Here is a 27,573-nt window from a genome sequence, read left to right as displayed (position 1 = left end):
GCTAATTGTTTAGCAGAGAAGGAGAGGCACAGGCAGTCTTTGCTGCTGATTATTAACCATGTTTCCCTACCTTGGAAATGACTCGTTAAGCAGAGGGGAAAGGGGTGGATGAGAGGTGGGAGAAGTCACCTCCTCTGCCCCTCTACCCTGCCCCCCTTAGACCCTCAGCCCCTTGTTCCCGCCTTGGTGCCTTCCTTCCCTGATGAACAAATCCTTATGAATGAGTCTCCTCTTAACATACACAGAGACTCTGCCACACCTTTCACCAGCTGTGTGACCTTGAGAACCTCCTCAGCCTGTTTGAGTCTTGGGGCCTCATTTGTAAAACAGGATTCCCTTGATTGCACTGTCTCATTGAGTTGGGGTGTGAAAGGTCATGAGGGATGGGCCTGGCTGCAGGGAGTGCATATGACAAGGACATGTGGATTCTGACTGGGTCTTTGAGTGTTCTCAGTCCAGCCGGACCTATCTCCAAGTGCCAGGCACCTGTCCCATCACCTATAGCGCATACTGCCTGGCCAGGCCCTACCAGCACCTGTGACACCATTGTGGTTTCTGGGTCCTTCCTTCTGTGCTTAGCCCTTGCCTTGGCCTATGTGCACATGGAAGCTTGTGTACGAAAGTGTCTGTATGTCTCTGCTCTTATATGTGTTTGTTCACATGTGATGAGTATGTTCACATGTGAGTGTCCATTTGTTTATGAAGATGTGCTTGTGTGGGTGCACGTGAATGTGTGTGCCTGTGTGTGTGCTTGCATGTTGTTTGCATGTATATGTGCAGGTTTTGTATTTGTACATGCGTGTGTATATGCACACATGTTGGTGTGTGCCTATGAATGCAAATTTGGGTGTGTGCTTGTGTGTGTGTGCATGCGTATGTATGTGTGGGCACATGTACGGTTTATCTCTGCACCCAGGAAGCTTTCCTACTGCCCAACTTCTGCACCCATCTTTGAGGTTAATGCCAGGGCTTGGCTGGGCAAATGCTGGCAGTGGGAAATAAAGCTGCCTGCTTGTTAGGACCAGTGTTTTGCAAACTTTTATAAGAACAGCCTGAGTTAAGGCTGAGCTGGGAAGTTTGATCATCTACCAACTGGCTCAGTGACAGTCTGCAAAAGAAATACACAGAGGCTGTGTCCTTGTAATTCAAATTTTTGCAAATGGAATGGTATTTAGATGCACTGGAGGACTTGGGACTCTGAGAAAATTGGTGAGTCCTTTGTGAAGCGAAGCATCTTTGCTCACAGCCCTTCCTATGTGGAATCTGGAGGGTAGGCATGGAGGTCGGGGCTTAGGCAAAATGGAAATCCTTGCTGTGTGACCTTGGCCTGGTGTTTTTCCCACTTGGAGTGGGTGCTTCTCGTTTGCACATTGCAAGGAGGGAGACTGGCATCCCTTGAAGCATCTGTTGTAGGTTTGGGGTTCTTACTCCTAGTCTGACATTGGTACAGTCAGCTGCAGCCATGATTTGGGTATAAAAGCTTTGGCTTGATGATGCCTGTATGTGCCTCTATTTGGGACACCTCCAGCAGAGCTCATCTTTCAAGAATGAATTTTTGCCTACTGGGTCTTCATAAACAAGGCTGTCTGAGTGCCCTATGCTGGGTGCTGCCCCTTGGGCTTTGTGGGCCCTGAGATGATGGTTTCTGATGCCTAAGAGAACCATAAGCTTTGCTTTCCTGGCACTCTCAGTGCCTGTGTGCTGTCAGTGCTGGGATGGCCCTGCATCCTAGGCATCTTGAGAGAGGGCTTCTGCCTAGGGCAGAAGTGTCTACGCAGGGCTTGGGCACCTACAGGGCCAGTGAGGATTCTTACCAGGGGCAAGGAGCCTGGGGACGACCATCTCCTTGGATGATAATAGGCCTTGCCTGGATCTGTGATTTGGGAAGGAATATCCCAGCCACAGAAGCTCCTGGGCCCCCAAAAACCTCCATTGAACAGACATGGAAATGAATGTCTGGATGGCAGAAAGGAGCCTTCAGGCCCCACATTTTTGCTGGCTACATACACTCTGTAGTCAGGGCCCAGTCCCCCCACCCAGGCTGTCCCGCTTCAGCTGTCCTTGCACTATGATGTACAGCTAGTTCTCTTAAATAAAAACATCCCTGGCATGAGACGCAGGAGCAAATTGAGGCCTCCTTTGACAAACCTCACAGAGCAAGGTGCCTGAGGTGTGGGGCCTCAGCTCCTGGTGTGTCTCTGGGGCAGATCTTGGTGCCCTTGTGCCATTTTAGAGTCAGAGAGGCTTCAGGGAACCCTTGGAAAGGATAGTTTTGTTACTGGGTGGGCATGAACAGGCCGGAATGTACCTGAGATGGCTAGGGGCCCCTGCTCTCTTCTAGTTTCCAGCCTGATGTGGCATTTTAGGCTTGATAATTTCCCTGCTCAGCCCATATTCTCCTCCCTCTGGCGCCGCCTGAAATGCTGCATTTGAAGCCTTAAAGGTCAGGTCTGGTGCTGCCACCGGTTCCAACAAACAGCAAAACAATCCACCTCAGCCCTGCCCCCAACTTCATTTATTAGAAAAAAGAAATGATGGAGTTTCTGTCGTGGCTCAGCAGAAATGAATCTAACATCATCAGGATGTAGGTTCGGTCCCTGGCCTCGCTCAGTAGGTTAAGGATCCAGCATTGCTGTGAGCTGTGGTTTTGGTCGCAGACGTGGCTGGGAACTGGCATGGCTGTGGCTGTGGTGTAGGCCGGCAGCTACAGCTCCAATTCGATCCCTATCCTGGGAACCTCCATATGCCACAGGTGCAGCCCTAAGAACACACACACACACACACACACACACAGAAATGATATAGCAGAACAGACCTCTGTGTGGAGGGCTCTCACAGATGGATGTTTCTCCTTTCTCCCTGTGAGCTGAGGTCAGGGTGGGTGTGGTGAGAGCCCAGGAGTCCTCCCTTCCTTGCCTGGACCTGCCAGGCTTGCGGCAGTGCCTGTCATTGAGGGTTAGCTCTGACCTTGCACCCAAGAAGCCTGCCATGGGCAGAGCCCCACTTCTCACCTAGCATTCAAGGCCCGGGCTAGCTCTGGTTTCTGGCCACTAGCTCTGTGACTATCCAGACTTCAGCCAGGCTGAGCCACTTGTAGATCCTAGTAGGAGCTCTGGCCTCTCCCTCTTCTGACCATGTTCCTCTACCAGGCTGGCCTGCTCAGCCTGAGTACTGGGTCAAGTAGCCTTCCAGACCAATATCTTCTTCTGTTTCCCTAACCCTTGTGGGCCTCTCCTGCAACCCTGTGCCTCCCCACCAGTTCTGTGCCCAGTTTGCAGAGGCTTTCCAGGAGTAGACATTGAGCTGACTATTAACTTCTCAAAAGCCAAGTCCAAGGAATGGCTGCAAGGAAAAGAGGCTGCTTCTGTACATACCTTGGCAACCGCTGCATGTTAATTTTTTTCATCATGGTTAGGCCCTCTGACAGGGAGTCCAGAGGTGGGTGCATATAGGCTGTCATTGAGGACCAAGTCCTCACCTGCCTTCTGCCTGGCTGGCCTTACTGAGTTTGTGTGGCTGTCTGGCCTTGGCTGAGTTCTCTCATGGCAACAAGACAGCTGCCACAGCTCCAGACATTCCATGTACCAGACATTAAGAATAAGAGAGCTATTTTCTCTGGGTTCTTAAAGGGAGGCTAGGATCCCTCACCCAGAAGCCCCAAGCCACCTTCCCCTCACAGCTCATTGGGTAGCACTGGGTCACATGTACACTCTAAACCAGTTGGGAATATGTATTGTGATTCGCTCAAGCTAATCAAGATTTACGCTTGAGCTAAGGATGGAGTCACCTTGGGGTTGGAGGCGGGAGAGATTCTTGCAGCCTTGGATTTTGTTAGCAAGAAAATGGCGAATGATGAAGAATGGGGAGGCAGGATCTGCTTCAGGATCAAAGACAAAAGGCCCGAAAGAAGAAGAAGGTAGGAGGAGAAGAAAAGGAAGAGTGTCCATGTTCAAGGAAACATTTGTAAAAAAAAAAAAAAAGTAGTTTTCCTTTAGTCTTTTTAGGGCCTCCCCCTCGGCATATGGAAGTTCCTAGGCTAGGGGTCAAATTGGAGCTATAGCTGCCAGCCTATTCCACAGCCACAGCAACGTGGAATCCAAGCCATGTCTGTGACCTACACCACAGCTCACAGCAACGCTGGATCCTTAACCCACTGAGCAAGGGTAGGGATGGAACCTGCGTCCTCATGGGTACTAGTTGTGTTCATTACTGCTGAGCCACCATGGGAACTCTGTAACAGAAGTAATTTTAACCATATCATCAATCACTATGAGCTGGGCTCTGGGTGCTGTATTTTACATATGCTATCCAATAAAATTAGTCCATTTTTATTCCCATTTAACAGACAAGAAAGATTGAGGCTCAGCAGAGCTAAGGTGTGCTGAAATTGCACAGAAGATGAGTGGTAGAGGCAGGATTCATGTGCTGGCACTTGGGTCTAAGCATTCAGCCACTGCCACACACAGCCCTTCTGTAGCTTACCTCCTCCAGGCAGCCTCCTGACCACAGGATCCTCAGGGTTCCCTACATGCCTACATTTATCCACCATACCTGTCCCTCTGCCCCTCTTGTCTCAATTTCCTCCTACCCCACCCTAGCCCTGGCCCCTGTCTAGCTACTCTGGAAGTCTTGGCAGACCACCTGCCCTCTTCCTCCCAGACTCAGGGTCTTCATCATTCCCCAGACCCTCCAGAGTGATGGATCCTTCTGTAGCTGATGATGATGCTCCCTTGTCACCCCATCTGCATAGCTGGCAGCTCTGTCCTGCCCCATCAGCTGGTGCTGTGAAGACCCTGGGCTGAGGGGGCTGCTTCTGATGGGCATGAACTAGGTACAGGAGGGGATCTGTGCCCTCAAAACCAAGTAGAAGCAGCCATCCCTTTCCACGGGGGTTTAACAAGCACCTAGTATGCACTGAGCATAAAATAAGCAGAGGAAAGGTTGGATGGGCTGCAAAGGGCTCTGCTAGCCCCAAGCAGGACCCACCTGTGGTCTGGCTGACTTCTGCCTGTCCCTTAATACTTAGTCCCTTGGTGACTGGAAGTCACTGTTCCTTGAAGCCTCCCCTGACTTCCCCGTGTGGATCAGAGACTTCTTAGCACCCCTTCCCCCACCAAGGTCTCCTCTATTCTTGTCCTGCTGTAGACCTGCTGCCTCCCCTTCCAGGCTGTGTGCCTCAGAAGAGCGGGGATCACAGCCACCTGTCCTTGGCTGAAGCTCCAGTCTAGCGCACACCAAGTGCTCAAAAAATGCTTGCTGAACAGATAGTCAGCATAGGTGTCTGCAGGCCAAGCTGGTTATGTCTCTGGAAACTGGAGCAGCTTTTACATGTTCTGGGATAGAGCCCCTAATGGCCCTTGCTTTGCTGGTACAATAGGGCAGAGGCCATGCCACACACCCTCCTGTAGCTCTCTTACATGTGTTGCCCCAGCCCAGGGGCTGCCCCCAAGGGCTGCCCTGGCAAAAGAGGTGAAGGTGGGGGACCAGGGCTCCATGGGGCTCCATTATTTAATTGGGTGGGACAGGGCTTGGGCATCAGCATTTTCCCAGAGCCGCCCCAGTGAGCCAAGGTAGAAAGACCATAGGGAATAGGAAGGGAAACACAGGACCCCTCCCCTACTCTGCCAGCAAGGAGAACCAAGGCCTTCAGAAAAAGGGGTGGGGGCCAGCATACTGCTTCTAGGGAGTCTCTGGCTGGGGTATCTGTTGGGGGGCAGCTATTCCTAGATGCCTGTGACCAGTGGCCAGAGTCTGCAGCCTGTTCCAGGGAGATCACCAGGCCTCCCCAGCTGGCTGCCCTACTCCTTCCCGTCTGCCCCTCTGTGTTGACATGTGCTCATGGTCATCTACCCTGCTGACTGCTCCACGCCCACCCATGTTTCAGGACCTGCCTCCCGACAGCCCCACCAGAGCCCTCTCCCCACACCCCAGCTGTGTGCTGGGGCTGCTCTCAGTCTGTGGTGGAGATCGTCAGTGAGGAAGAAATAGAACTGAGGCTGAATAATAATAACCATGCATGGCTGGTGCTAGGCAGCATCTAAGGGGTGATGAGACATAGTCCCTGGTGGGCTGGTGGAGGTGGGTGTGGGGCTTCCACTCAGATCAGATTCTGACAGGCCTTCTCAGAGTTCCCAGCCATTCCAAGGCCCTCGGCTTGGAATTCCCCCAGTCAGAGCCATGGGGTCCCCAAGGAAAGCACCAGGACCCACCTTCCTCTGAGGGTAAGCCATTGCTAGGGGGACAAGGACAAAGGGTAGGGGTGGGGTTAGGGACAGGCTTGCCCACATGGATCCGGCTCTAGGTCCCGAAGCTTCAGGCAAGCCCCATCCCTCTCCTGCTGACATGCTCCTGAGGCCACTGCACCCCTGCAGTGTGCCTCCTGGCACCGGGATGCCCTGGGCTGCCCACAGATCATGACTGGGGCCCCACTTACCTAGTGCCCTCCGGCCCCACATTCCCTGGCACAGAGTGGCTGGGGAGGAGTTGGTGGGGAACAATCCCAGAGGCCGTTAAACCAAGTGATTTACGTGGTTCCCTAGCTAGCACTGGGGGAAATGTATTTCACAGGCGATTTCCAGACTGGTGGCATATGGAGGATGCCATTACTCTAAAATGGAGAAGGGTGGGGATATCACCATCTAGAGGGACCTGGAGCCACAGGCTTTGTCAGCCTCAACTCTGTCTTCCTGCTGCCTACTAGAAAGCCTGGTCCAGGGAATGGGGCTTGAGAAGGAGAGGAAGTAGGGGTCATAAAAAGAGCCCCATGCGTGACCATGAGTCATTTTGTGCCTCAGTCTTATTATCTTTAAAATGGGATCATATTCCCTATATTTTGTGGTTGTGAGCACAGGGCAGATTGAATGCCAGGGTAGGGGTGGCCCACAGGTCAGTGCAAGGGGGCCACATGGCTGTGGGGCAGCCCATAGTTTGGCCACACAGGCTGTGCTCAGAGAAATCCTGATGCTGCCTGAGGCTCTCACTCAGTTCATCCGCTTCCAGTCAGTGCCTCCCCCTTGAGCACATTCGTTCCTTCCATAGACACTCACCACAGCCTGCCATTCATTCATTCTCTGCATACTCAGGAGCATCTGCCATGTTCCAGACACTGACGGACAGGCAGACAATAGTCTGGAGAGGTGATGTAGATAGAGGACATACTGTGTTGGAAAGTGGCAAATGTCATGGAGAAGAAACAGGATGAATTGGGGGAGTGTTTAACTAGAGGGAACTGGTCAGAGTGGGCCTCACTAAAACATTTGAGCAAAACCTAGAAGGAGAGGGACTTCCTATTGTGGCTCAGTGGGTTACAAACTCAGCTAGTATCCATCAGGATGCAGGTTCAATCCCTGGCCTCACTCGTGGGTTAAGGATCCAGCATTGCCACAGGCTGTGGCATAGATTGTGGAAATGCTCGGATCTGGTGTTGCCGTGTCTGTGGTGTAGGCTGGCAACTGCAGCTCTGATTCGACCCCTAGCCCAAAAGTTCCTATATGCCACAGGTATGGCCCTAAAAAAGCAAAATTTTAAATTTAAAAATAGGTGTCTGGAGAAGAGTGTTCCAAGCAGGGGAGCAGCCCAGTGCAAATTCCCTCAGGTGCAATGTGGTTAGAGCTGGAGGAGAAGGGGAGAGTGGGAAGAGAGGAGGTCAGAGGGCAGAGGGGGCCAGGCCAGACGGGGTCATTAAATTAGCATGACTTTGGAGTTCCCATTGTGGCTCAGTGGAAACAAACCCAGTTAGTATCCATGAGGATGCCAGTTCGACCCCTAGCCTCACTCAGCAGGTTAAGGATCTGGCATTGCTGTGAGCTGCGGCCACAAATGCAACTCTGATCCAGCATTGCTGTGGCTGTGGCATAAGCCTGCAGCGGCAGCTCTGATTCAACCGCTAGCCCAAGAACTTCTGTATGCTACAGGTTTGGCCCTTAAAAAAAAAAAAAAAGGAAATGGGTATGACTTTGAGGTGGGTCCCCTGGGAGAGGTGTGAACAGGAGTGCTGTGGGGTGGTGGTCCTGGTGGTTGTGAGACCTGCTGATGGTCTGCGTATAAGAAAGAGAAGGAGTCCCAGGCAACCCCTGGGGGGTTGGCTTGAGCAGCTGGAAGGACAGAGTTGTTGCCAGGTGAGCTAGAGGAGGCTGGGAGGGAGTTGGTCCAGGGAAGTTGGTCCAGGGGACCACTGGGTATTGTACACATTGAATTTGCGATGCAGACTAGGGCCTGCAGGTAAAGATGTGTCAGAACTGGGAGTTTCCATTGTGGCTAAGTGGTAACCAACCCAACCAGTATCCTTGAGGATGCAGGTTCGATTCCTGGCTTCCCTCAGTGGTTTAAGGATCCTGCGTTGCCGTCGCCATGAGCTGTGGTGTAAGTCGCAGATACGGCTCAGATCCCGAGTTGCTGTGGCTTTGGTGTAGACCGGCAGCTGCAGCTCCGATTCAACCCCTAGCCCGGGTACCTCTATATGCGGCAGGTGCGGCCCTAAAAAGAAAAAAAAAAGTGTCAGAACTGGATGTGTGCCTCTGGAGAGGTCCCAGAGATACTGTGCCTGCCCAGGCTGGGTGCTGAGAACTGAGCAGTCTTGCTCTTTGAACCCTTAGTTTACTATCCACTCTGCCCATGCCCACTCTCCTCATCTCCCCACTGTTGAGAACTCACTGTCCTTCACCATCCATCACTTGGAGGCAACTTACCATGTCCTTGAGGACAGAGCACTGCAGGCTTCAGTGTGGGAACAGCCTGCTGTGATGTCCACGGTCGGTCTGTGGGTGTTCACAGGGTATCGCCGTGTGCAGAGTTCACTGCTGAGCCTCCTTGCATGTGCTCTCCCCTCTGTCTGAACTGCCATACTGCTCTGCAGTGCCACCTTCGCCTGGTCAGCCCCCTAGGCTGAGTCAGCCCCCTTCCTATGCATGGGGGGAGGGAGGGGAAGGAAGGGGGAAGGACATTCCCCACCCCCACAAGGCTCGCTAGACTCCTCCCTCCACTTATTGAGTCTAAATCAGATCAGATATCTGCTCTGGTTGAATTCCAAGCTCCTGAGGGCAGGCCCACCTCTGCCCTGCTCACCATTGTGCATCTCTTTCTAGTGCCCAGCCTGGAGCCTGACTCAGTAGCTATATAAATGAATGAATGAATGAGGAGTGAGGGAGCTAGTAGGGAATTTGTAGATGCTTGGAAACATCTGCGGAGTATTTTGTTTGTGATAAACCCTGCTGGGTTTGGCCAACCTGCCACTCATCAAGCCAGCTCTGAGGACAGCATAGGCTCACCAGGCAGTGGCTCCTCTTGGCCTAGCCACCAACCTGGGATGTCTCAGAAGGAGATGGGGCCTCTGAGGTGACACCTGAAGGAAGGCCCCCTCCTTGCTGTGGCTCTCAGAGGGAATTTGCATTGGTAAAGGATTCACCTTAGAGCAAGGAGAGTTACTGGCCCACTGGGTATCAAAGCGAGTTGAGCACTCACATTTGATTTACATGCAGCTTGGCTTGTGCTAAGAAGCCTTGCGCTCAGTAGTGAGGAGCAAATCCCAGAGGAAGTGGTCATCTCCCCCTCCCTGGCCCACGCCCCCTCATGGGAGGGATTTCAAGGAGCTTGGACTCTGCACTGCTGCATCCACCTACAGCAGAGTTGCTCAGGTGGTGTATAAGGAAGAACCGCCTGACTGTACTTGGCTTCGGCTTGCTTGCAGAGGCAGCGAGGGCCCTGATTTGGAATAGACCTCTTCTCAAAGGTGGAAAAGGTCATAAATGAGGGTGGCCCTTACCTGTGCCCTATTTCCTAACTCTTGGCCCTTGAAATCCACTTGGGGAATTGAGGCCTAATTGTCTAGGGGACAGGGCCTGGATTCTGGGGCTACCCTTTGCTGGATTTGAATTCTGATTGAGCACAGACTGGCTGTGCGGCTTCGGGTGCATTGCTACATCCCCTAGGCCTCAGTCTTTATCCATGAAGTGGACCTGAATCAATCAGCACCCAGCCAAGAGTGCCATATGACTTCAATAGGCTCACATACAGAGCACACAGCGGGTACCCTCCATCATCCATTGGTGCTCTGCTGTCTGCTAAAGTTGGAGGCCCTTTCAGCCTCTCACCCACTGCAGAGGGAGGTGAATAGGGCAGGCACCAGTCTGGTAATGGGAGGATGTTCAGGGAAATCTATCCCCAAGCACTTCCAGAAGATTCTTCATTGCTGTCCTACCAGCTAAGCTCTGTAGGGAGCTTAGTGGTGGGACCACACGGCAGCCCCAACCTAAGGCAAGAGTTGGTAAAGTGGAGTGAGGACTATGGGTTTGAGAGGAGGTTGAAGAAAAATCCAGCAAGACTTCCTGGAGGAGGTGACTTGGCCAGGTAGAGAGGGGACAAGGCCAGAAAACAAAGCTGGCCTGATGGATTGAGTTCTTTTCTGATCTTTGCTCTATCTCTCCTCTGCACCTGGGCGTCCTCTGGGTCCCTGCCAGCTTCTGGGGTGGGGGTGGGGAATCTCTGCCCTGAAAAGGAACAGAGGACCCTGAGGGGGTTTCTGTCCTCCTCAAGGCAGGGCACCATATCGAGGATGCACATGGAGGATGGCTATTTGTGGCTCAGAGAGGATTTGACTCATGCCGGGGGGTGGGGAAGATGTATGGGAGGGAAGATGGGGATGTGTGAATCATAGACTCTGACCAGAGCGATTGGTGGCATGTGGGCAGGGCCTATCTTGCCACCTTCAGTCAGGCTTCAGCTGCTAGTATGAGGCAGGAACAGGCAGCTGGAGCTCCCAGGCTCTTCCCTGACTCTCCTGGTGACCTCCACAGGTGCCTCAACCCTGCTGTGGCTCTCGCATTACAACACCTGTATCTCTACCTCTCCCTCCAAGGGTCAGCCTCACTGAACCTCAGGTTACCTGTTTGTTAAATGGGCTTGGACAGGGATTACATTTGCATTGTGCCTGACTACCTGGGGAACATGCTGGGGAGAAAAGGAGGCACTACAAACCCCAGAAGGCCCATGATCTATGGCAGTGATTAGGGCAGATGGCTTCGGGCCTGGGGAGCAGGTGGTGGATCCTGAGCAGAGTGACGGTCTGAACCTCTGTCCCTGGCCTGGGCCCTTTGCTTTGCTCTGGGGAGACCTTAGCTAGTTCATGAGCTCCCAGGACCATTGCTCCAAGAGTATTGCTCATTGCTAAATCCCAGCTCTAGACTGTTGAGAAATTCACAATGACACCTAGGTGTTGGTACCTTGGGAGCCCATGGGCCTTGGCCTCCAGGGTCATGGAGATAGATGATTCCGCTGTCTTCTGCAATTTAAAAATCACCCACTCCATGAGTCCACAGATGGGAAACTGAGGCACAGAGAGGGAAGTAGGTGAGTCTGCGCAGAGCCTTTGGACTCTGGTCTGGGGAACCAGAATCTGTGTGCAAGAGATGACACCATGGGGCAGGGTGGGTGGAGGTACTGAGCTGTCTGAGATGGGGACATTGTGACGGGAATAGGGTGGAGGACAGCCTGGTCTGGCCCATTCCTTGCCCACACTCTCTTCTTGCTTCCTGAAAGAAGTGTCTGCTCCAGCACCGAGCCCTTCTGGGAGAGCCATGAATTATGCAGGGAAGCCACAGGCCTGGGCAGGCCCATCATAAATGAGCTTTAATAATTCATATGGAGAGGAGCCGGGAAAAGGGAGGGCCTCCTGGGCTGTCCCTGGGGCAGCCACTGCACTTCCAGCCACCTCACCCCCCAGCCTGCCACTGCCCTCCCCACCTGCCTGCCCCTGTGACCATCCACACACAGGCTAGGACAGGATGGCAGGGAGGTCGGGACCCCTCTAGGGAGGGGTGCTTAAGCCCAAGGGTCTGTTCCTCCAGGCTAGAGAGCAGGAGCCTCTTCCCTCAGGGCTCATAGCCCAGGGCAGAGGTGGGCAGTAAATGAGGGAGAGAAGAGGTCTGATGGAATTCTAGCAAAAACAATAATCCCAGGAGAGCACCTGAGATCCGTTGTGAGGGGGTGGGAGGAAGCACAACTTAAAATGGGAGGGACGGGTAGACTTCACTGAAGGAGGGGAAGAGGGGAGCCCTGGGCACTTTTGAGGAGAGATTCCCAGGCAGAGGGAACAGCATGTGCAAAAGCCTGTACAGGGAGTGCAGGAGTGCATTCAAGCCCCAAGAGGAGGCCACTGTGGCCTGAGGAGCGAGGTCAAGGAGGCAATTGAGAGTATGGCACTAAACGGGCTTTGTTTTTCCTCTCAGCCATGGAGCTGCAGCCTGGTGTTGACAGGGGAGGGACCTGGTTCCAGCAGGACACTCTGGCTGCGTGTGGAGGTGAACAGCCCGGGGCAGGGGGGTGCAAGGGCAGAGGTGAAGACCAGGGAACTGGCAGCTGTACTTGTCCTAGAGAGAGATGATGGTGGCCCAGGCCAGGTGGGAGGCCAGGAAGGTGGTGAGGAGTAGGCAGACTGTGAAGGTGGAGCCAACAAGACTTGCTGAGAGATTAGATGTGGGTTTGAGAGAAAGCAGGTACCAGGTCACCCTGAGGCCTTGGGCCTGAACCAAGGAGCTGCCATCAGCTGAGTCAGGAGGCAGAGGGTGGGGAGAGAAGGGAGGAGGGGATCCAGAAGGACATTAGGGTCTGAGTTTTGGACACATTCAGTTTGAGAGGCCCATTAGACATCCAAGTGGACCTGCCACACTGTTGCTGGGCATTTGGGACTGGAGTCTGAGGAGAGGTGTGTATCATCCTGCCTGGCGTTCATTAGCTGTGTGACCTTGGGTGTAGCATCAGCTGCTCTGTGCCTCAGTTTTCCCCTCTGAGAACTGGGGATGATGATCTAACTGCTGTGAAGATAATTACAGCAGTGCAGTGAGGGCCCTGACCTCACTGGCGCAGGAAGGAAGGCCCCAGTCAGACCCCTTGGGAAATGAATCCCTATGTGGCCTGTGGAGGCTGCAGGCCACCCCTCCTTGGGCAGAGAGGGAAACTGAGACCTGGGGAGACAAAACCACAGAGAAGAGCCTGGTACACAGAGACCTGGGCCCTTCCCCACCCTAGCCAAGCCCTGCAGCCTGGGTCTGGGCCTCAGTCCCCAAGTCCCCCGTGGACCAGCATTTTCCTTCCTGACACATACATCCTTCATCTCCCTGGTCCCTGACGCCTCTCTAGCCTTTCTCCTAGTTCTGCAGCAGCTACTGGGCAGAATTTGTTCTCGTGGAAGCTAGAGCAGTGCCTCTTATGGGCTTCTCCCCCTGTTGGAAACCCCAGACCAGGCCTGGCGAGGAGGGTCTTGCTGAGGGGCTGCTCCATAGTCCTATGGCTCTGGATGTGATGATATTGATGTATAACCACCTCGTATTACTTAAGAACACTTTTTTTTTTGTCTTTTTGTCTTTTCTAGGGCTGCTCCCACGGCATGTGGAGGTTCCCAGGCTAGGGGTCAAATTGGAGCTATAGCTGCCGGCCTACACTAGAGCCACAGCAACGTGGGATCCGAGCTGCATCTGTGACCTACACCACAACTCACAGCAATGCTGGATCCTTAACCCACTGAGCAAGGCCAGAGATCGAACCCGCAACCTCATGGTTCCTATTCGGATTCATTAACCACTGCGCCATGATGGGAACTCCTTTTTTTTTTGCTTTTTAGGGCCGCACCTGTGGCATGTGGAAGGTCCCAGGCTAGGGGTCGAGTCAGAGCTACAGTTGCCACAGCAATGCGGGATCCGAGTCGTGTCTGGGACCTACAGCACAGCTCACAGCAATGCTGGATCTTTAACCCACTGAGTGAGGCCAGATTCTTAACCCACTGAGCCACAGTGGGAACTCCCCAGTTCACTTTCTAGATGAGTTACCTGAGGCACAGACAGGGGAAAGGATGTTACCAAGGTCACACAGCTAACCATGGCGGGAATACAAGTCAGGTTCAGGAGAGCCTTCCATGCTGTCCTCCTGACCTCCACTAGGAAACCTCCTTCCCCTTCTCAACCTGCACATCCCCAGTTTGCCCTGTTCCTTGTGGTCCTCCCTAAATGCTGGTGCCCCTGTGGACCCTCAATCCTGCAGTGATGGTGGGGAGTGAGGCAGAGTGCTGTGGCCATTTGCTGTGTGATACTGGGATACTCTCCATCCCTCTCTGGGCAAAGCGAACTACCCCATTCTCCCACTTTCCAACTCTGAGCCCTGGGTGATCCTCTTTCCCAGTTCTAGGCTTTCTCCTCTCCTTCCCTCCACCCATCAGACTGTTAGGAGTAAATACAGGGCTGGACCTGGTGCCCTAATTAGAGCGGATGACTGTTCACCGTTAATCTGAAGGGAGAGGCACAGACTTGATGCCTCCTAGCCAAGAGCTGACTGGAAAAGAAAGTTCCTCCACCCCCTGATAAAGAAAGGGAAGGGACAGCCCCGTAATTAATAACCTCATTAAGGAGGAGTATTTGGGCAGGGTCCCAAGACACACATAGTAGAGGCCGATGGATTTGGACTAATTGGAGCTTCAGCAGCACCAACCCCTCCCCAGCTCCAGGGGATCTTTGAGGATCCCTTGTGATGAGTGGGCTGCCTTTGTCTCCGAGAGCCCGGGATGGTGGGTGGGGTAGGGGATGGTGCTCCTGGGAGCATCCTGTTACCCACACTAGGAGTCCCTTAAGCTGAATCACAAATTCTTTGAAGATGAGCTTGTCCCTTTGAGTCTTGCATCTCCGTTTACCTGCTTGTGAAGTGGTGGGTGGCTGTCTGGGGAGCCTTGTTCCATCGTGAATCAGCTGGGCCAGCATGCTTCCCTCTCCCCTGGCCTCAGTTTCCCATGGTTTGCACAGTGCGAGGCCAGTGCTGACTGGTTTCCATCCTCTGGCACTCTGATCTCGATGGCCTGGAGTGGCTTGGCCTACGTGGCCTCTTGAGAGTGAGTGACTTTGGCTAGACTTGCCCTCTTTCTTAGGAAGCTAAGTCAGGGGCCCTACCCTGGGCTTGATCCCCAGAAGATGTTGAGGCCCAAAAGTCTTTTCTCCTGAGCAAACAAGCAGGAAGGATCCTCAGATCATGGGAGGTCCTGCCTTTCCCAAGGCATCTCCCCTCTGTCAGAGACTCTCAGGTAATGCAGGGGGTGCTGCAGGCCATCCAGAGGCCCCAGTCCAAGGAGGAGGCACAGCCATCCCATGCTTAATGAGCTGCATGTCTGAGGAAGGGGATCGGACTGAGGGGAGAGCAACCCTGACATCCAGATGGGTCTGTATGCACACGAGTGTGAGGCGCAGTCGTCACTGATAACTTTCCACCTGCCTCCGTTTGGGATCCTGGGAGGTGGACAAGTGGTGAGCTTTATCTCCATTTTCCGATGGGAAAACAGGCTTAAGAGTGCACATCTGATATAGGATCACTGAAGAACCAAGGCTGAATCTGGGCACTCAGTCTAGGTAGAGGACATCCACTGAGTAGTCAGGGAGGACTTCTCAGGGGAGGTGGCTCTGGAGATGCCACCATCCTAGAGTGTAGCCTTGAGCTTCCTGCTGTTTGCAGCAGGGCTGTGGCCTAGGGGAGGGACCGACCATGCCTCAAGCCCTGCCTCAACGAGGGCTTCAACTGCTCTCTGAGTTTCCCATGGCCTCTCCAGGCCACAATGAGGAGTGACTTCCCCTGGTATGGGCAGAGCCTAACACACAAGCCCTGTAGACCAACTCTCTTGGGTTTTTTTCCTATCTAGTCTCTCCCACACCACCGAGCCCTCCTGCCCTATCTTTCTTTCCCTTTCAGAAGACAGAAGGCACCAAGGTAGGAGATGGCAGGCCAGCTGAAATATAGTCAGAATAATTAAATAGCACTTTATTTTAAATTGTTGCCTCCCCTAGAGCTAAGAGAATAATTGGCCAGTCTGTCACATAGAAAGCAGGAGACCTGTGTGCCCCCACCATTGCCAAGTTTGGTTCACAGTACTCTTGGCAGCAAGTGGCTTCCACTGTGCCTGCTCCCCAGCACCCCTCACTTGCCCTAGCCCAGCCCTGTCCTCCCACCTCTTCTGTTGCTCACCCTCAGCATTTCCCCTCCGTGGTGGCTACCCTGCTTGAGCTATAGACTGCTCTTAGGCGTCCATGGAATGGAGTTTATCCAGGCCAACTGCCTGGTGGAGGCAATCTTTAACAGTCTGTAGTCAGGCCTAAATGGCAAAAAATGCCTCCTTGGCAGTGGTGAGAAGGCCTGCAGAGATAGATAGTCAAGGGTCCAGAGACCATCATTCCTCCTGGACCTTCCCCTGTCTGTTCTCAAACAAAGCCCTCCCCCTTCCTTCTTGCCCCGCTGCAGGGTCCAGCCGCCCACACCTACTCCTGCCCTCTGAGGGTGAACCTGCAGTGTCACCTGTCTCTGGTTTTTTGATTTGTTTAATTATAGATGAGTTTTCTGCATAATTTATTCCAAAAGCCTGGATTATACTGTACAATTAAATCACATTCTGATCAACAACTTCATGTATAAAATTAACAACTGGCAACAGTTTAAACTATGCTGCTGCATCTGCACACAGGCTCTTTCCCTCACCCCTTCATCTCTCTCTGCCCTTCCTCCTCCTCTCTTGCCTTCCCTACCTCCCCCTTCCTGGGGGAGCCTATGCAGCTGGCCTCAGAGCTGGAGGCCCCCACCTGAGTCCTCTGAAGTTTGACCTGGGTCCTCCCCAGCCATCTAGTTAGGGTCTTAATGGTTCTGCTAAAGGGGGTCCTCAGCCCCAGATCCTCACCCCACACATGGATGATTTTTCTCTGTCTGATGATGACCCCTCTTCTTCCCTCACATACTCCTCTTGGTTATGAAATGTGCTCTGGAGACCCCCCAGCACCTGGTGTCACCTTCTTCTTGCTGGGCTGCCCTAGGCCTTCTAGTCCTGGGACACACGTCTCCCTGCTCTGTGTCTCCTCCCAACCTTTCTCCGCCTGGGGAGCAGGGGGTTGCAGAGAGCCATTAGGGAAACTCTTTCCACAGCACCCTCCCTCCGTGCCCCCTCTCCCACCAAGCAGGCCCTCAGGGAAGATTTATGAGCATTGGAGGGTAAGGAGCGGGGGCTGGATTGGATGAGCTTCTAGCCCTCAAGAAACAGACCAATAATAATACTGCCCATCAAGGTTGTCGTGTCGATTTTGTGTGGATTTGGCTGTGAAAGCTATTCAGCCAGTCATTATCCTCCCCATTTACAGACAGAAAGCTGAGGTTCTAGGGGCCAGAACTCTCCGAGGTCACACAGCTGGTAGAGGTAGTCTCTCCCTGAGGCTTCCCAAAGGTTGCATTGTCCTGGGGGTGCGGGGTGAGTCATGGAGCTGAAGAGGCCAGGAGGACAGGTCTGGCTTCTCTCTGTAGAGAACAGCTCGGTAGCCATCCTTGCCAGGGGCCTCAGTTTTCTTGTTTGTGAAATGAAGGCTCAGTGCCTGTACTTTACTGGGTTCAGGAATGCTGGAAGACATAGTGGTGTGGGGCTGTCTGCAGCTTCTTGTGCCCACACCAGTCATCATGCCGGCTGCAGTCCCTGGCTGCACGTGCCTCCTTCCAGACACTTTCTCTCCTCACTGTCTTGCTAATTTGGCACTTAGAGACACTTGGAGATAAGCAATGTCATCTCAATGAAGAGCATGGAAAATCACAGGGAGGTGGGGAGCTAGCAGGTGGATCTACCCTGTTGGGAGGGTGACCTATGAGCCACACTGTCTGGCCAGGGAGATGGTGCCAGAGCCAGGCACTTGGGCCCAGACTGAGGGGATCCCAGGCAGGATTTGGTCAGTTTGCCTTTGACCCAGTGGGGCTATGGATCCTGATGTGTCCCCCATCCTTCCAAAGCCCCATGCCCTTCTGTTGGAGTGAATACAATTATGCCTGGCCAGAGTGACTTGGTGGGTGGTTTTTCTGACCTCTCGGCAGGAAGGCTGCAGGTGCATAGTTGACCTCTGGCCTCCTCAGCCCCATGTGTCACCCCTTGGAGCCAGCACTGGGACACTAGCCAAACCCTAGAACCCACAAAGTCATGTCTCTGTGATGGTGAAATGATTGACCTATCATGTTCTTTTAAACTCTTGGACAAGTGTTGCCTTCATAGTTGGGTTTAGATTAAGTGAATAATCATAACTTGTTTTCCCTGGCATCGTGATGATGGGCAGTGCAGCTGGGGCCTGGGGTCTACCCATAAGAGTCACCATGCCACACCAAGGGCTAGAGCCACCCCTAGATGCTGAGATTGGTAGCATTTTCAAATTTCTGTGGTATAAATATTCCCACTGTGGCTGATTTCAAGCTCTTGAGGTGACCACTGAATGCAGAGAAGAGGTGCCTGCAATTATCTCTGCTGACACCACTACACTCTTGGGTCAAGTTCTCTGTTCACCACTTCCTGGGCAGCTGACTTTGAGCAGATCACTTAAAACCTTTGGGCCTCAGTTTCCACATCTGTAAATTAGGGGCGAGGAATGGGATTTGCATCTTTGTGAGAATTGAAGCAAGAGAGTAGGTAACATGCTGGCACCACACCTTAGACATAGTGGGAGCCCTTGTACATATTAATTAGTCCCAGGAAAGATTATGACTGACATTCTGTCCCCTAGACTAGTGAGTGGCCAAGGTCAGAGTGAGGGCCAGGGCAGAGCTAATGGTTCCCTTGGAGCTCAGCTCCTTGACCTCAGCCATTCATGTGCCACCTGCCTAGCTGGCCACAAGACTGTGCAGCAGCCTATCTCAACATTAGTCACCGCCCCCCCGTCCCCCCCCCACTCCCTGGGCTCTGTCTCAGGAGCATAAAACAGCCACCTGCCACATTGTCCATCCACGGCTACGGCCAAGCAATCAGTACCTAGTGGACAAGAGCCAGGGGCCAAGCAGGCTCTCTATTCTCTGCTGGGATTTGCCCTTCCTCAGCTGGTAGTTGAGTCCTGATCACCCTTCATAGCCTGGCCTGCAGCCTGGCCTCTACCTGGGCTTGGGTGAGCTTTTCCCCTACAGTGGGGGGCAGAGATGGGCATCAGACTGTGGCTCAGCCAGCAACAAGCTGAAGCAAATACCTCTCTCTTTTGATGTTGATTTTTTTTTTTTCCATCACAGCCCTGACATTCAGCTTAGCAAATTGCAATTAGTGATCTGCCCACCTCCTGATCTGAGTTCCCATGCCAACCGACCTGGGCACACGCAATGACAAGGGCCCAGCCTAGCCATAGGGATATGGGGCTGGGGGCCTGAGTAGAGGCTCAAGCTCTTCTGACTCAGGGAATAAGAGTGCTGGCCCCCAGTGGCACTAGGGGAGGTAGGAGGGGGAGCAGGTCCAGAGCAGGAGTTGATGTCAGTTGTCGTCTCCCAGGTCCCATGGCTCCTGCAGTACCCCTCAAGAGGCTGGGGGCCTGGCTTCACCCCACCCTTACCTGGCCTCACGGAATGAACTTGACCTGTGATGTATTTTAGTCTTTGTGGTAATTCTTCTATGAGCCCTCCCTGGAAGGGCCTCATTCTGTGTTTGGTGGGAAGGGAAGGATGAGCTGCCTCAGATGCATTAGGGCAGGGGCCTTGATTAGAGCAGAAAGTGCCTTTGGCAGTTTGGAGAGTGTCTTTCTGGCCGGCAGGCCCTGGCAAGGACTAGTGTGATTTTGCTCACCTGATCTGCCACTGCCTAAAGATGGGCTAACAGGCTAGACCTCTCACCAGGCATCATCCATGTTCATGGGTGTAGCCTGAGAATATAGGGCCTTGTGACCACCTGTCCATCCTTGCCTGTCACAGATTCCCGTGCAGCACCCTTGACCTACCAGTTCTCATGTGTACTTCTCAGACCCTACGAGATAGCCCCAAATTATCTCCACTTTCTGGAGGAGGATAGTGAGACCCAGATGGGCTAAAATGAGCTCAGGGTGGCACAGTGCAAAGGAGAACTGCTCAGGTTGGTAGCTTAGGTGAAGGGCTTGTACATGGGACTTGCTACGCCTCCAGAAAGGGGCAGGATGGTCTGAACTGGACCCTTCAGTGGGCAGTTCATGCAGCGCATCCAGCAATGAGCTTCAGATAAGCATCTTTTTACCAGGGTGCTAGAAAGGCCAGGGCCATCTAATCTGGAAGGTCTCCATGTTCACTGCTCAGATGAGGTCCAGAGGGGCAGAGACCTGCCCCAGTTATATAGTGACATGGTGGTGGCAGCAGCTCTCATGGTCCCTCCCCTTCCCCAGGTCACATCCAGCCTCGGGGGCAGAAGGCTCTAAGATCCAACAGACACCAGGCTCACTCATGTCCCCTCCCTGGTATCCTGAGTCCCCATGTTCAGAGCGACAGCATCAAGGGTTGACTCTTCACAGTGAAAAATAGTCTCCCTGCAGGCTCCTTGGAGCCACTGGACTCCCTCAGTGCATTTAAACTATAATCCACTCCCCTCCCTGACTGTCCAACAGTATGTGAGAAGAGCCTGGGCCACCCGGTCCAGACTTCAAAGGGAAACAGGCACATGCTTTGGTTCCTAGCCTCTGTTTCTCTTCTAGTGAAAATTGGGTTTTGAAGGGGCAGCCACTGTGGGTCACCCCTAGGTGGCTGGGACAGGGCTGTTCCAGTGCCAGGCAGGTCCTCCTGACACCTCTCTCCTCTCTGCACACAGGATGCAGCACTGGGCCCGGCGCCTGGAGCAGGAGATTGATGGCGTGATGAGGATCTTTGGGGGCGTCCAGCAGCTCCGTGAGGTAAGCCTGGTGCTTCTGGCTTTCCCTTCAGGGACCATCTTCAAGTGGGAATGGGAGAAGGGTTTCAGAAGTAAGGAATGAGGAAGGCTTGACGTGGTTGAGGATCTGGCATGACGGGACAGTCTGGATCCATGGGGGCAGGTGAGGCAACAGAAATAGTGACTCCTTTGCCTCTTGGCCTACTCTTCCCCAGGTCACCGTGGGGCTGAAGCCGTACCTAGTCAGCTCTGATGGGAAGGTTGGTGAGGTCTGTGTTTGAGGCAGCATTCAGAGTGGAAGTCCAGGCCCTGGCGGATCCAGTGAATATAGTTGTGCACGGAAGCCAGAGGGACTGTCCACGGAATGAGTGGGAGTGCTAGGCCGAGCAGCCCCGGAGAGCTGTGCCGCCTGCTCAGGGCGCTGCAGCACAAGTTGAAAGCCTGTGCTTGGCAAAATGAGGGATCAAGGGGCGGGAGGGGTGATAGATTAGGCACAAGCAACGACATTCATCCTGGGAGATTATGTTAATGTTTGAAATAGTGATGTGAGGAACAGGCCATCACCCCCAGAAGGCTGCAAAATGTGTTGCTGTCAGGCCATGGGCTCCTGAGCTGTTGTTCTTTATGTGGAAACGCAGAGGCTTGGAAAGCTGAGTTCTTGGAGTGGTTTGGTGGGGCTCCCAGGTACAGGCTGGACTTTGAGGAGCTCTTGCTGGGGACTTGGGCCAGCAAGTATGACCAGAACCAAACAGGGGATTAATGGAGATCTCCTGCCAGTGGGTGACCTGGGAACAGTTGAGTAAGTAGAGTTATTGTTGGGGGTTCCTCCGAGGGTCCAGGTCCCAGGCTTTGTGATTAGATACTGCACTGCGTTCCTGTCCTCCCTCTTAGGGCCAGGTTGGAGAAGGTAATATATGTGGGGCCTTTCCCTATGCTTATTAGCTTATAGCCAGTGCCCAGGAAGTAGGGGTGGCAGTGTGTTGACATTGGCTCTGGAGGTAGGACCTCTGGCATAGGATGGAGCTGATCAGGGGTGGCTAACGAGGTGGTAACATGATGGGGAGGGGGAGGCTGCGTCTGGAGCCACCAACTTGCTAGGTGTCCTTCCCTCCAGCCTGGTGGCCCAGCCTCTCTGAGCCACCCCCTTTCCTGGTTGCTAGGCTTGAATTGCAGTAACCCCCATCCTACTCTCTTCCTGTGAACTCTCAATGACTCAGCTGCACTCAGAGGCCAGCAGAGCTTTCCAGAGAAGGCGCTGTGGGAAAAGCTGTTCCGGAACAGAAGTCAGTTTATGCTCAGGAATAGCACCCAGTGCTAACTAGGTACTAAGTGGGTACTGCCAAGTGCAGTCGTGTAGGTTAATGAAGAAATGAGAGTTCCCTGGAATGTGGGTGGTGTGCCTTTCCAATTTTCACATTGGGACATAAGATGTCCCCCACGTAAAGAGGTAACTATGCACCTCTGGTCACGAATCTTTGGTGCTTTGAATCCTCAGCTCAAGGATATTGTGTTTATGTTATTGTCATGGGCAACTCAGACTCCAAAAGTTGGCCAATAGGAAAATGTACACATTTCATTCTTGAGACTTGGGTCTTTGTGAACCAGAGATGGAATTCTGGCTCAGCATACCCAGTGTGTGGCTCCTGGGCAAGTCCTAGACCCTCAGTGATCCTCATTCTTGGTCTGCGGAATGGCTAGGAGGTCTAGCTGGAGGATGAGGTGGTGAGAATGACAGGGGACAGGCTGACAGAGATACACCCTTTTCTAGAAATCAAATTTGAATTTCTCATTGATCATTTCCATTCCTAGGCTGTGTTATTCCCTTCCTTTCTGATGAGAGTTGAGTGATTTCAGACACTTTCATCAAAGAACACATCTTTCCCTTGCCCACTTTCCTGGTGGTAACCAAAGTCACACAGCTGGGTATGGCAGAGCTGAGGCTTGGCCAAGGGGGCTCCTGACTCCTGTTTCAGGGTGCTGCTCCTCCTCTGGCTAGGCCTCCCCTCTTGGAGTGGGCAGGATGAGCCTGGGGAAGAGGGGCTCTGGGCCAGGCTTGATGAGGCTGTGGCCAGGCAGAGAAGTGCTAACCTGGCATTCCTGGCTCCTTCTGGCATCCTTCTGCCTGTCGATGGCTGCCAGCTCTCCAGTGGCGCTCTGTCCTGCTCCAGTTCTTTCTCACCTGCTTCTTCAGCCTCTTATTTCCTGCTGGCAGCCCTGGGGCTGCTTCTTGGCACAGGACACTCTTGTGAGGTGGGCGACAAGGGAGCAGGTAAAGAGTTCTGGAGGAAAAGGACAACCCATGGGAGCAGAAGGGAGCCAAGCGGCCCCACCCTCCCACAACCCAGACTAAGCTTCTGCAGCATATGAGAGGATACATATGAGAAGGCCTGTATGCCCAGCCCATGCCCAGCTCTGAGACTCAGGAGGATGTTTGCAGTGGAGCCCTGATCCAGATATGATGCTCTGTGGATCCTGGCACCACCTCTGCCAGGCTAACAGCCCTAGCCTCCATTGAGGACACACCCCTCCCCATACCTCCCTGAGCTGATGCTGAGCTGCCCCCAAACACCTTGCCACTGGGGTGACCCTGGTATCCAAGACCTCTTGGCTTTCTTCCCCTACATGGATCCTCTCTCCACTGGCCCCAGTCCTGGAAGAAGCCCCACCCCCAGAAGCTGGGAGCCACAGAGCTGGCAGCTGCAAGAGTTCAGAAACTGCAGACAGTGGCATTTAGGAACATTTTCCTTGCCTTGGCACTTTCCTCCTCCCGACCTCACCACAACCCCAAGGAGGGCCTGGCTGGGTGCAGAACATGGCCCATTTACAGATAGGACACCATGGCACACCTTGGCGGAATGTGGGGGCTGTCTGCAAAGACCCTATCACGTTTGCTCACCTAACCCCAAGGCCAGCTCATAGTAGGAACTCCTACTGTGGCCTGGTGCTCCTGAGCTATGCCCCACTGGGTACCTCAGCCCCACCTTCCCCTTCAGCCCTGCCTACTTCTGCCATGAACATGCCGCAAAAGTGTGGACCCTACTGCACACTGCCCCCTCAGGGCCCCTGGAAGTTGAGCAAGATTTCCTGAGCCCCTTCTCTACCCTCCCCCATCAGCACCATATTGTCATCCTGGGAGGGGATAGCAGAGAGCATATGCTTGGGCTCTGAGCTCATTTACATAATGAAGCTGATCAGGATGAATAATTCATGAGGTGCCTGGGGATGCAGGGGAATGATGCAGAGATAGCCCATCTCCCCCCTCTGAAGCCCAGGTCACTCTGATGGGTACAGCCAGGGACTGTCCCCTTCTGCCTGTGTGTCCAGGATAGAAAAGGAACAACTCTGGTGACCTTATAGGAAAGCAAAGCAGGGTAGATTATAGTCAGATATGAAGAAGAACCAGTGGCTCATCAGGTGCACCATTGTGGGGTCCCTATAGAAGAAAGTGAGAAGATCTCTATGGGTTGGGGGTTGGGGGTGAGGAAAGGCTGCCTGGCCAGAGCTGTTATGGGAGCAGAGATCTGGGATGGCTGTGTGTGGGGACTACAGGCCACCCTCTGGGGAAGCTCAATCCAAGGCTGGACCAATGGAGCCTTTCTCAGTCCACATCAACCCCCACATGTGTCTGGTCAAGGCAGAGATGGCTTAGAGCCCTGCCCACACCCCTGGCTGCTTCAACCCCCATGACAGCCTTGGCCCGGCTGTATGCTGCTAGTCACTCATGAGGAAGCCAAAGCATGGCTGCCTGTCTTTACCCACCAGTTCCATCCTGGAGCCTTGACATGCTAACCCTTGGTGGTAGAGGAGGGGATTGGTAAGAAGTATCAAGGCAGGAATTCCCATTGTGGCTCAGTGGTTAATGAATCCGACTAGGAACGATGACGTTTTGGGTTCGGTCCCTGGCTTCGCTCAGTGGGTTAAGGATCCAGCGTTGCCGTGAGCAGTGGTATAGGTTGCAGACGTGGCTTGGATCCCGCGTTACTGTGGCTCTGCCTTAGGCTGGTGGCTACAGCTCTGATTCAACCCCTAGCCTGGGAACCTCCATATGCCACGGGTGCAGCCCTAGAAAAGACAAAAAAAATTAAAAAAAAAAGAAGTATCAAGGCAGAGGTGCGAACCTGGCATGTACCAGGACTGCTGAGCTACACCCACAGAGAGCAAGATCCCAAGACTCAGGAACTCTTGACCCCAGGTCTCCTGCCCCCCTCCCTAGTGCTGTGCTTCTCTGGACAGCCATGGTGAAATCAGACAAATAGTGTCCATGTGTCCCTACTTCTGTGAGTCCCCAGGATTCGGGTTTCTGAACCAGTGATAGTGCCATAGTCCCAACCCATCTTGTCTGCCCCTGGCCATCTCCACACCACATTTGCTCAGTGTTCCCTGGGAATGTGTAATTAATATTTGCAGAGCCACATCTGGATCTGGCTTGTAGCAAGGACTGAAGTCTGGCCGTATTAAGGACCTCTTTCCTGAGGGGCTCAGGAAGACAGGAATGGGACCCTCGACAGGTTCCCTCGAAAAAGGCTTCTCTTTGTCCCCACCCCCACCCCTCACTGATACTGCCAGTGTGGTACCCCCATGCAATCTCATTCACTAGATCTGTGAGTGCTGGCCAAGGCTGTGCTTGGCCCCCTTTTGGGGTGGGGGTCCTCTCTGCACATCTCAGGTGGGAGCAGCAGTGTCCAGGAGTGCCAGGGACACTCAGAACCCTAGAGGAGTTATAACAGAAGAGGATGAAGGAAGCTGGGTGGGGGAAGGTGCTGGGGGACAGAAGCAGCCCTGAGAGGGCCAGGAAAGGGGAGCTCAAGTGGTTGTGACCCCCCCATACCTGTAGTTGGTCCTTCTATCAGAGCACTCTGGTTCACATGCACCCCAAGAGGCAAGCCTACAGCAACAGTGCCCCAGCCAGGTAGCCAAGCATGTGCACAGCTGTCCCACCTGATGGGCTCAGTCAGGTGAGCAGTGGTGAGGGAGCCTCACCCAGGCCCATCACACCCCTTCTCCAGGGTTCCCAGAAGCCTCAGAAATGTCATCCTAGGGGCTCTGTGCTTGCTCCTTGTGCAGCCCCACCCCTCCTCCAGCCACCTCCCACTGAGGCCCAACAGTGCCCTCCTCTCTCCTGGTATAAATGATGTGGGACGTGTGAGATTGGGGGGGGGGGGTGCGGGTGTGAAATATGCCATTGGGTAGGGATTGCTGCCGCTCGCCTCTCTAAAAACCCACATATATTATTCTTTAATGGAAAGTTAATTGTCTTATTATTCCCTCCATATGGTCCTCTTGCTCTGCACCCAGCGGGGATGCATAGGGCTGAGGGGGGGGCTCCTGGGAGGGCGTCTGAAACGTGGTAAGGCTGCCACTTGAGCATAATTGGATATACAGAGGCAGATCCATGGGAGCCTGGCTGAAGCCCTGCCTAGACCCCCTCTTTGTCCCCCTAGCCCAGCCTGCTCCCCACTTTTTTCCTTCCCAGGTCCTGCCCCGGAGGTGGCCTCTTCTGGCCTCGTTTCCCCAATGTAAGGCCTGAGCACTCTTTGGGGAGACAGGTTGGAGGGAGGTGGTAGCTGCCTCCTGTTTGCCCCCTCCCCCTACATATTGTTGCCTAAAGGAGAAAAGTCCATCTTTGAGAAGGTTTTCTAAAGCTCATTCGTCTGTGGCAGGAGCTCCTACTTGATGGTCAGCTGGCCAGGTCTCCTGCACCCCTTCTACATGCCCCCACCAGAGAAGGGGCACAGTGAGGTCAGTGTTGGGGGAGAGCTGCCCCCAGACTGGTTCAGGGGCCCTGGCTCATGTTGGCCATGCTGTCTGGGCGCCAGCTGCCTGGAGCCTCCCCCGTAGCTCCTCTGGAGCTGCTGAGCTGGGCCAGTACCCATGCCCTTCTCAGCCCCTGCCCCTCCCAGGTCTCTCCTTCTCCTCAGAGAGGAACCCCTTGCTCCTAGAGTCTTGAAGGGAAAGACCGGGGCAGAGGGCCCTGTTCAGAGGCTTTGGTTCTAGGACAGCCTCAGCAAAGAGCTGCTGCCCAGGTTCCTGTGGAGGTTGTGGGTGGGGAGGGGACAGGTCTATGGGAGAAGCATCTCTGGGTGGGCTCAGCAGACCCACACCTGGTGATACAGGCATGGGAGAAGGGTCACCAACTTCTGCCATGTGCTAAGAGGTCACTCTGGGGCCGTATCCGAGGTCAGTTCCCAGAGGATAGAGAACAGCTCAGGGCAGGAGCTATATGAAGGTAGCCCCTGCCCAAGGAGCTATAGCTGATAATGGAGCCTGTGCCATGGGCAACACTGAATGTTGGGTAGCAGAAGAAAGAATGAAGCAGTGGAGGCGGGTGTTGGGGAGGAATGGCAGGGCTGGGCTTCCCCACACAGTAGGACCTGCCACTTGTTGTCCTGCCTCTCTGAGCCTTGCTTCTCCCATCTGTGAAATGGGGATCCAAGCACCCTTGTCCTCAGGAGATGTGAGGATCTCAAGGAAAGGCTGCAGACAGAGCCTTGCAAATGTGGGGGTGCCTTTGTGGCCTCCTACACTATCAGTTGCCTGCCCTTCCAGGAGTTAGTTAGTTTCAGAAAGTTCAGGTGCCCAAGGTGTCACCTTTGCTTACTGAAGCCCACGAATTTGGAAATTGGTTTCCTCTTTTCTGCCATCTTAGTCTGTTTGGGCTGCTATAACAGAATACTATCAACTGGGTGGCTTAAAAGCAACAGAAATTTCTCATGATTCTAGAGGCTGGGAAGTTTAAGATCCAGGTACCAGCAGATTTGGTGTCTGGTGAAGGCCCATTTCCTGGTTCCTTGACAGCTGTCTTCTTGCTGTGTCCTCATGTGGTAGAAGGGGTAAAGGATCTCTCTGGGGTCTCCTTTATAAGGGCACTAATCCCATTGACAAGGTCCTTATGACTTACTCACTTCCCAAGCAACCCACTTCTAAGTACTATCCCAGTGGAGATTAGGTTTCAACAT

General features: G+C 53.6%; 1 protein-coding gene across 11 annotated transcripts in view; it reads left to right on the top strand.

The window, feature by feature from the left end:
- The window catches only part of CACNA2D2 (calcium voltage-gated channel auxiliary subunit alpha2delta 2), a 144,645-nt gene that overhangs the window by 6,325 nt on the left and 110,747 nt on the right, over window positions 1-27,573 (top strand). For 10 of the 11 annotated variants that reach the window (XM_047775162.1, XM_047775152.1, XM_047775133.1 and 7 more), the window contains exon 1: window positions 20,552-20,639. In XM_047775162.1, coding sequence (XP_047631118.1) covers window positions 20,559-20,639 — 81 coding nt within the window. In that variant the 5' untranslated portion in view covers window positions 20,552-20,558. Of the gene's footprint in view, window positions 1-20,551; window positions 20,640-27,573 lie in introns of those variants that run through there. The other variant, XM_047775225.1, reaches the window with a different exon arrangement.

The sequence above is a fragment of the Phacochoerus africanus genome, chromosome 1, assembly GCF_016906955.1.
Source record: "Phacochoerus africanus isolate WHEZ1 chromosome 1, ROS_Pafr_v1, whole genome shotgun sequence".
NCBI lineage: Eukaryota > Metazoa > Chordata > Mammalia > Artiodactyla > Suidae > Phacochoerus > Phacochoerus africanus.
The sequence above is the reverse complement of the archived record's forward strand: the minus strand, read 5'-3'. Positions and strand labels throughout refer to the sequence as shown.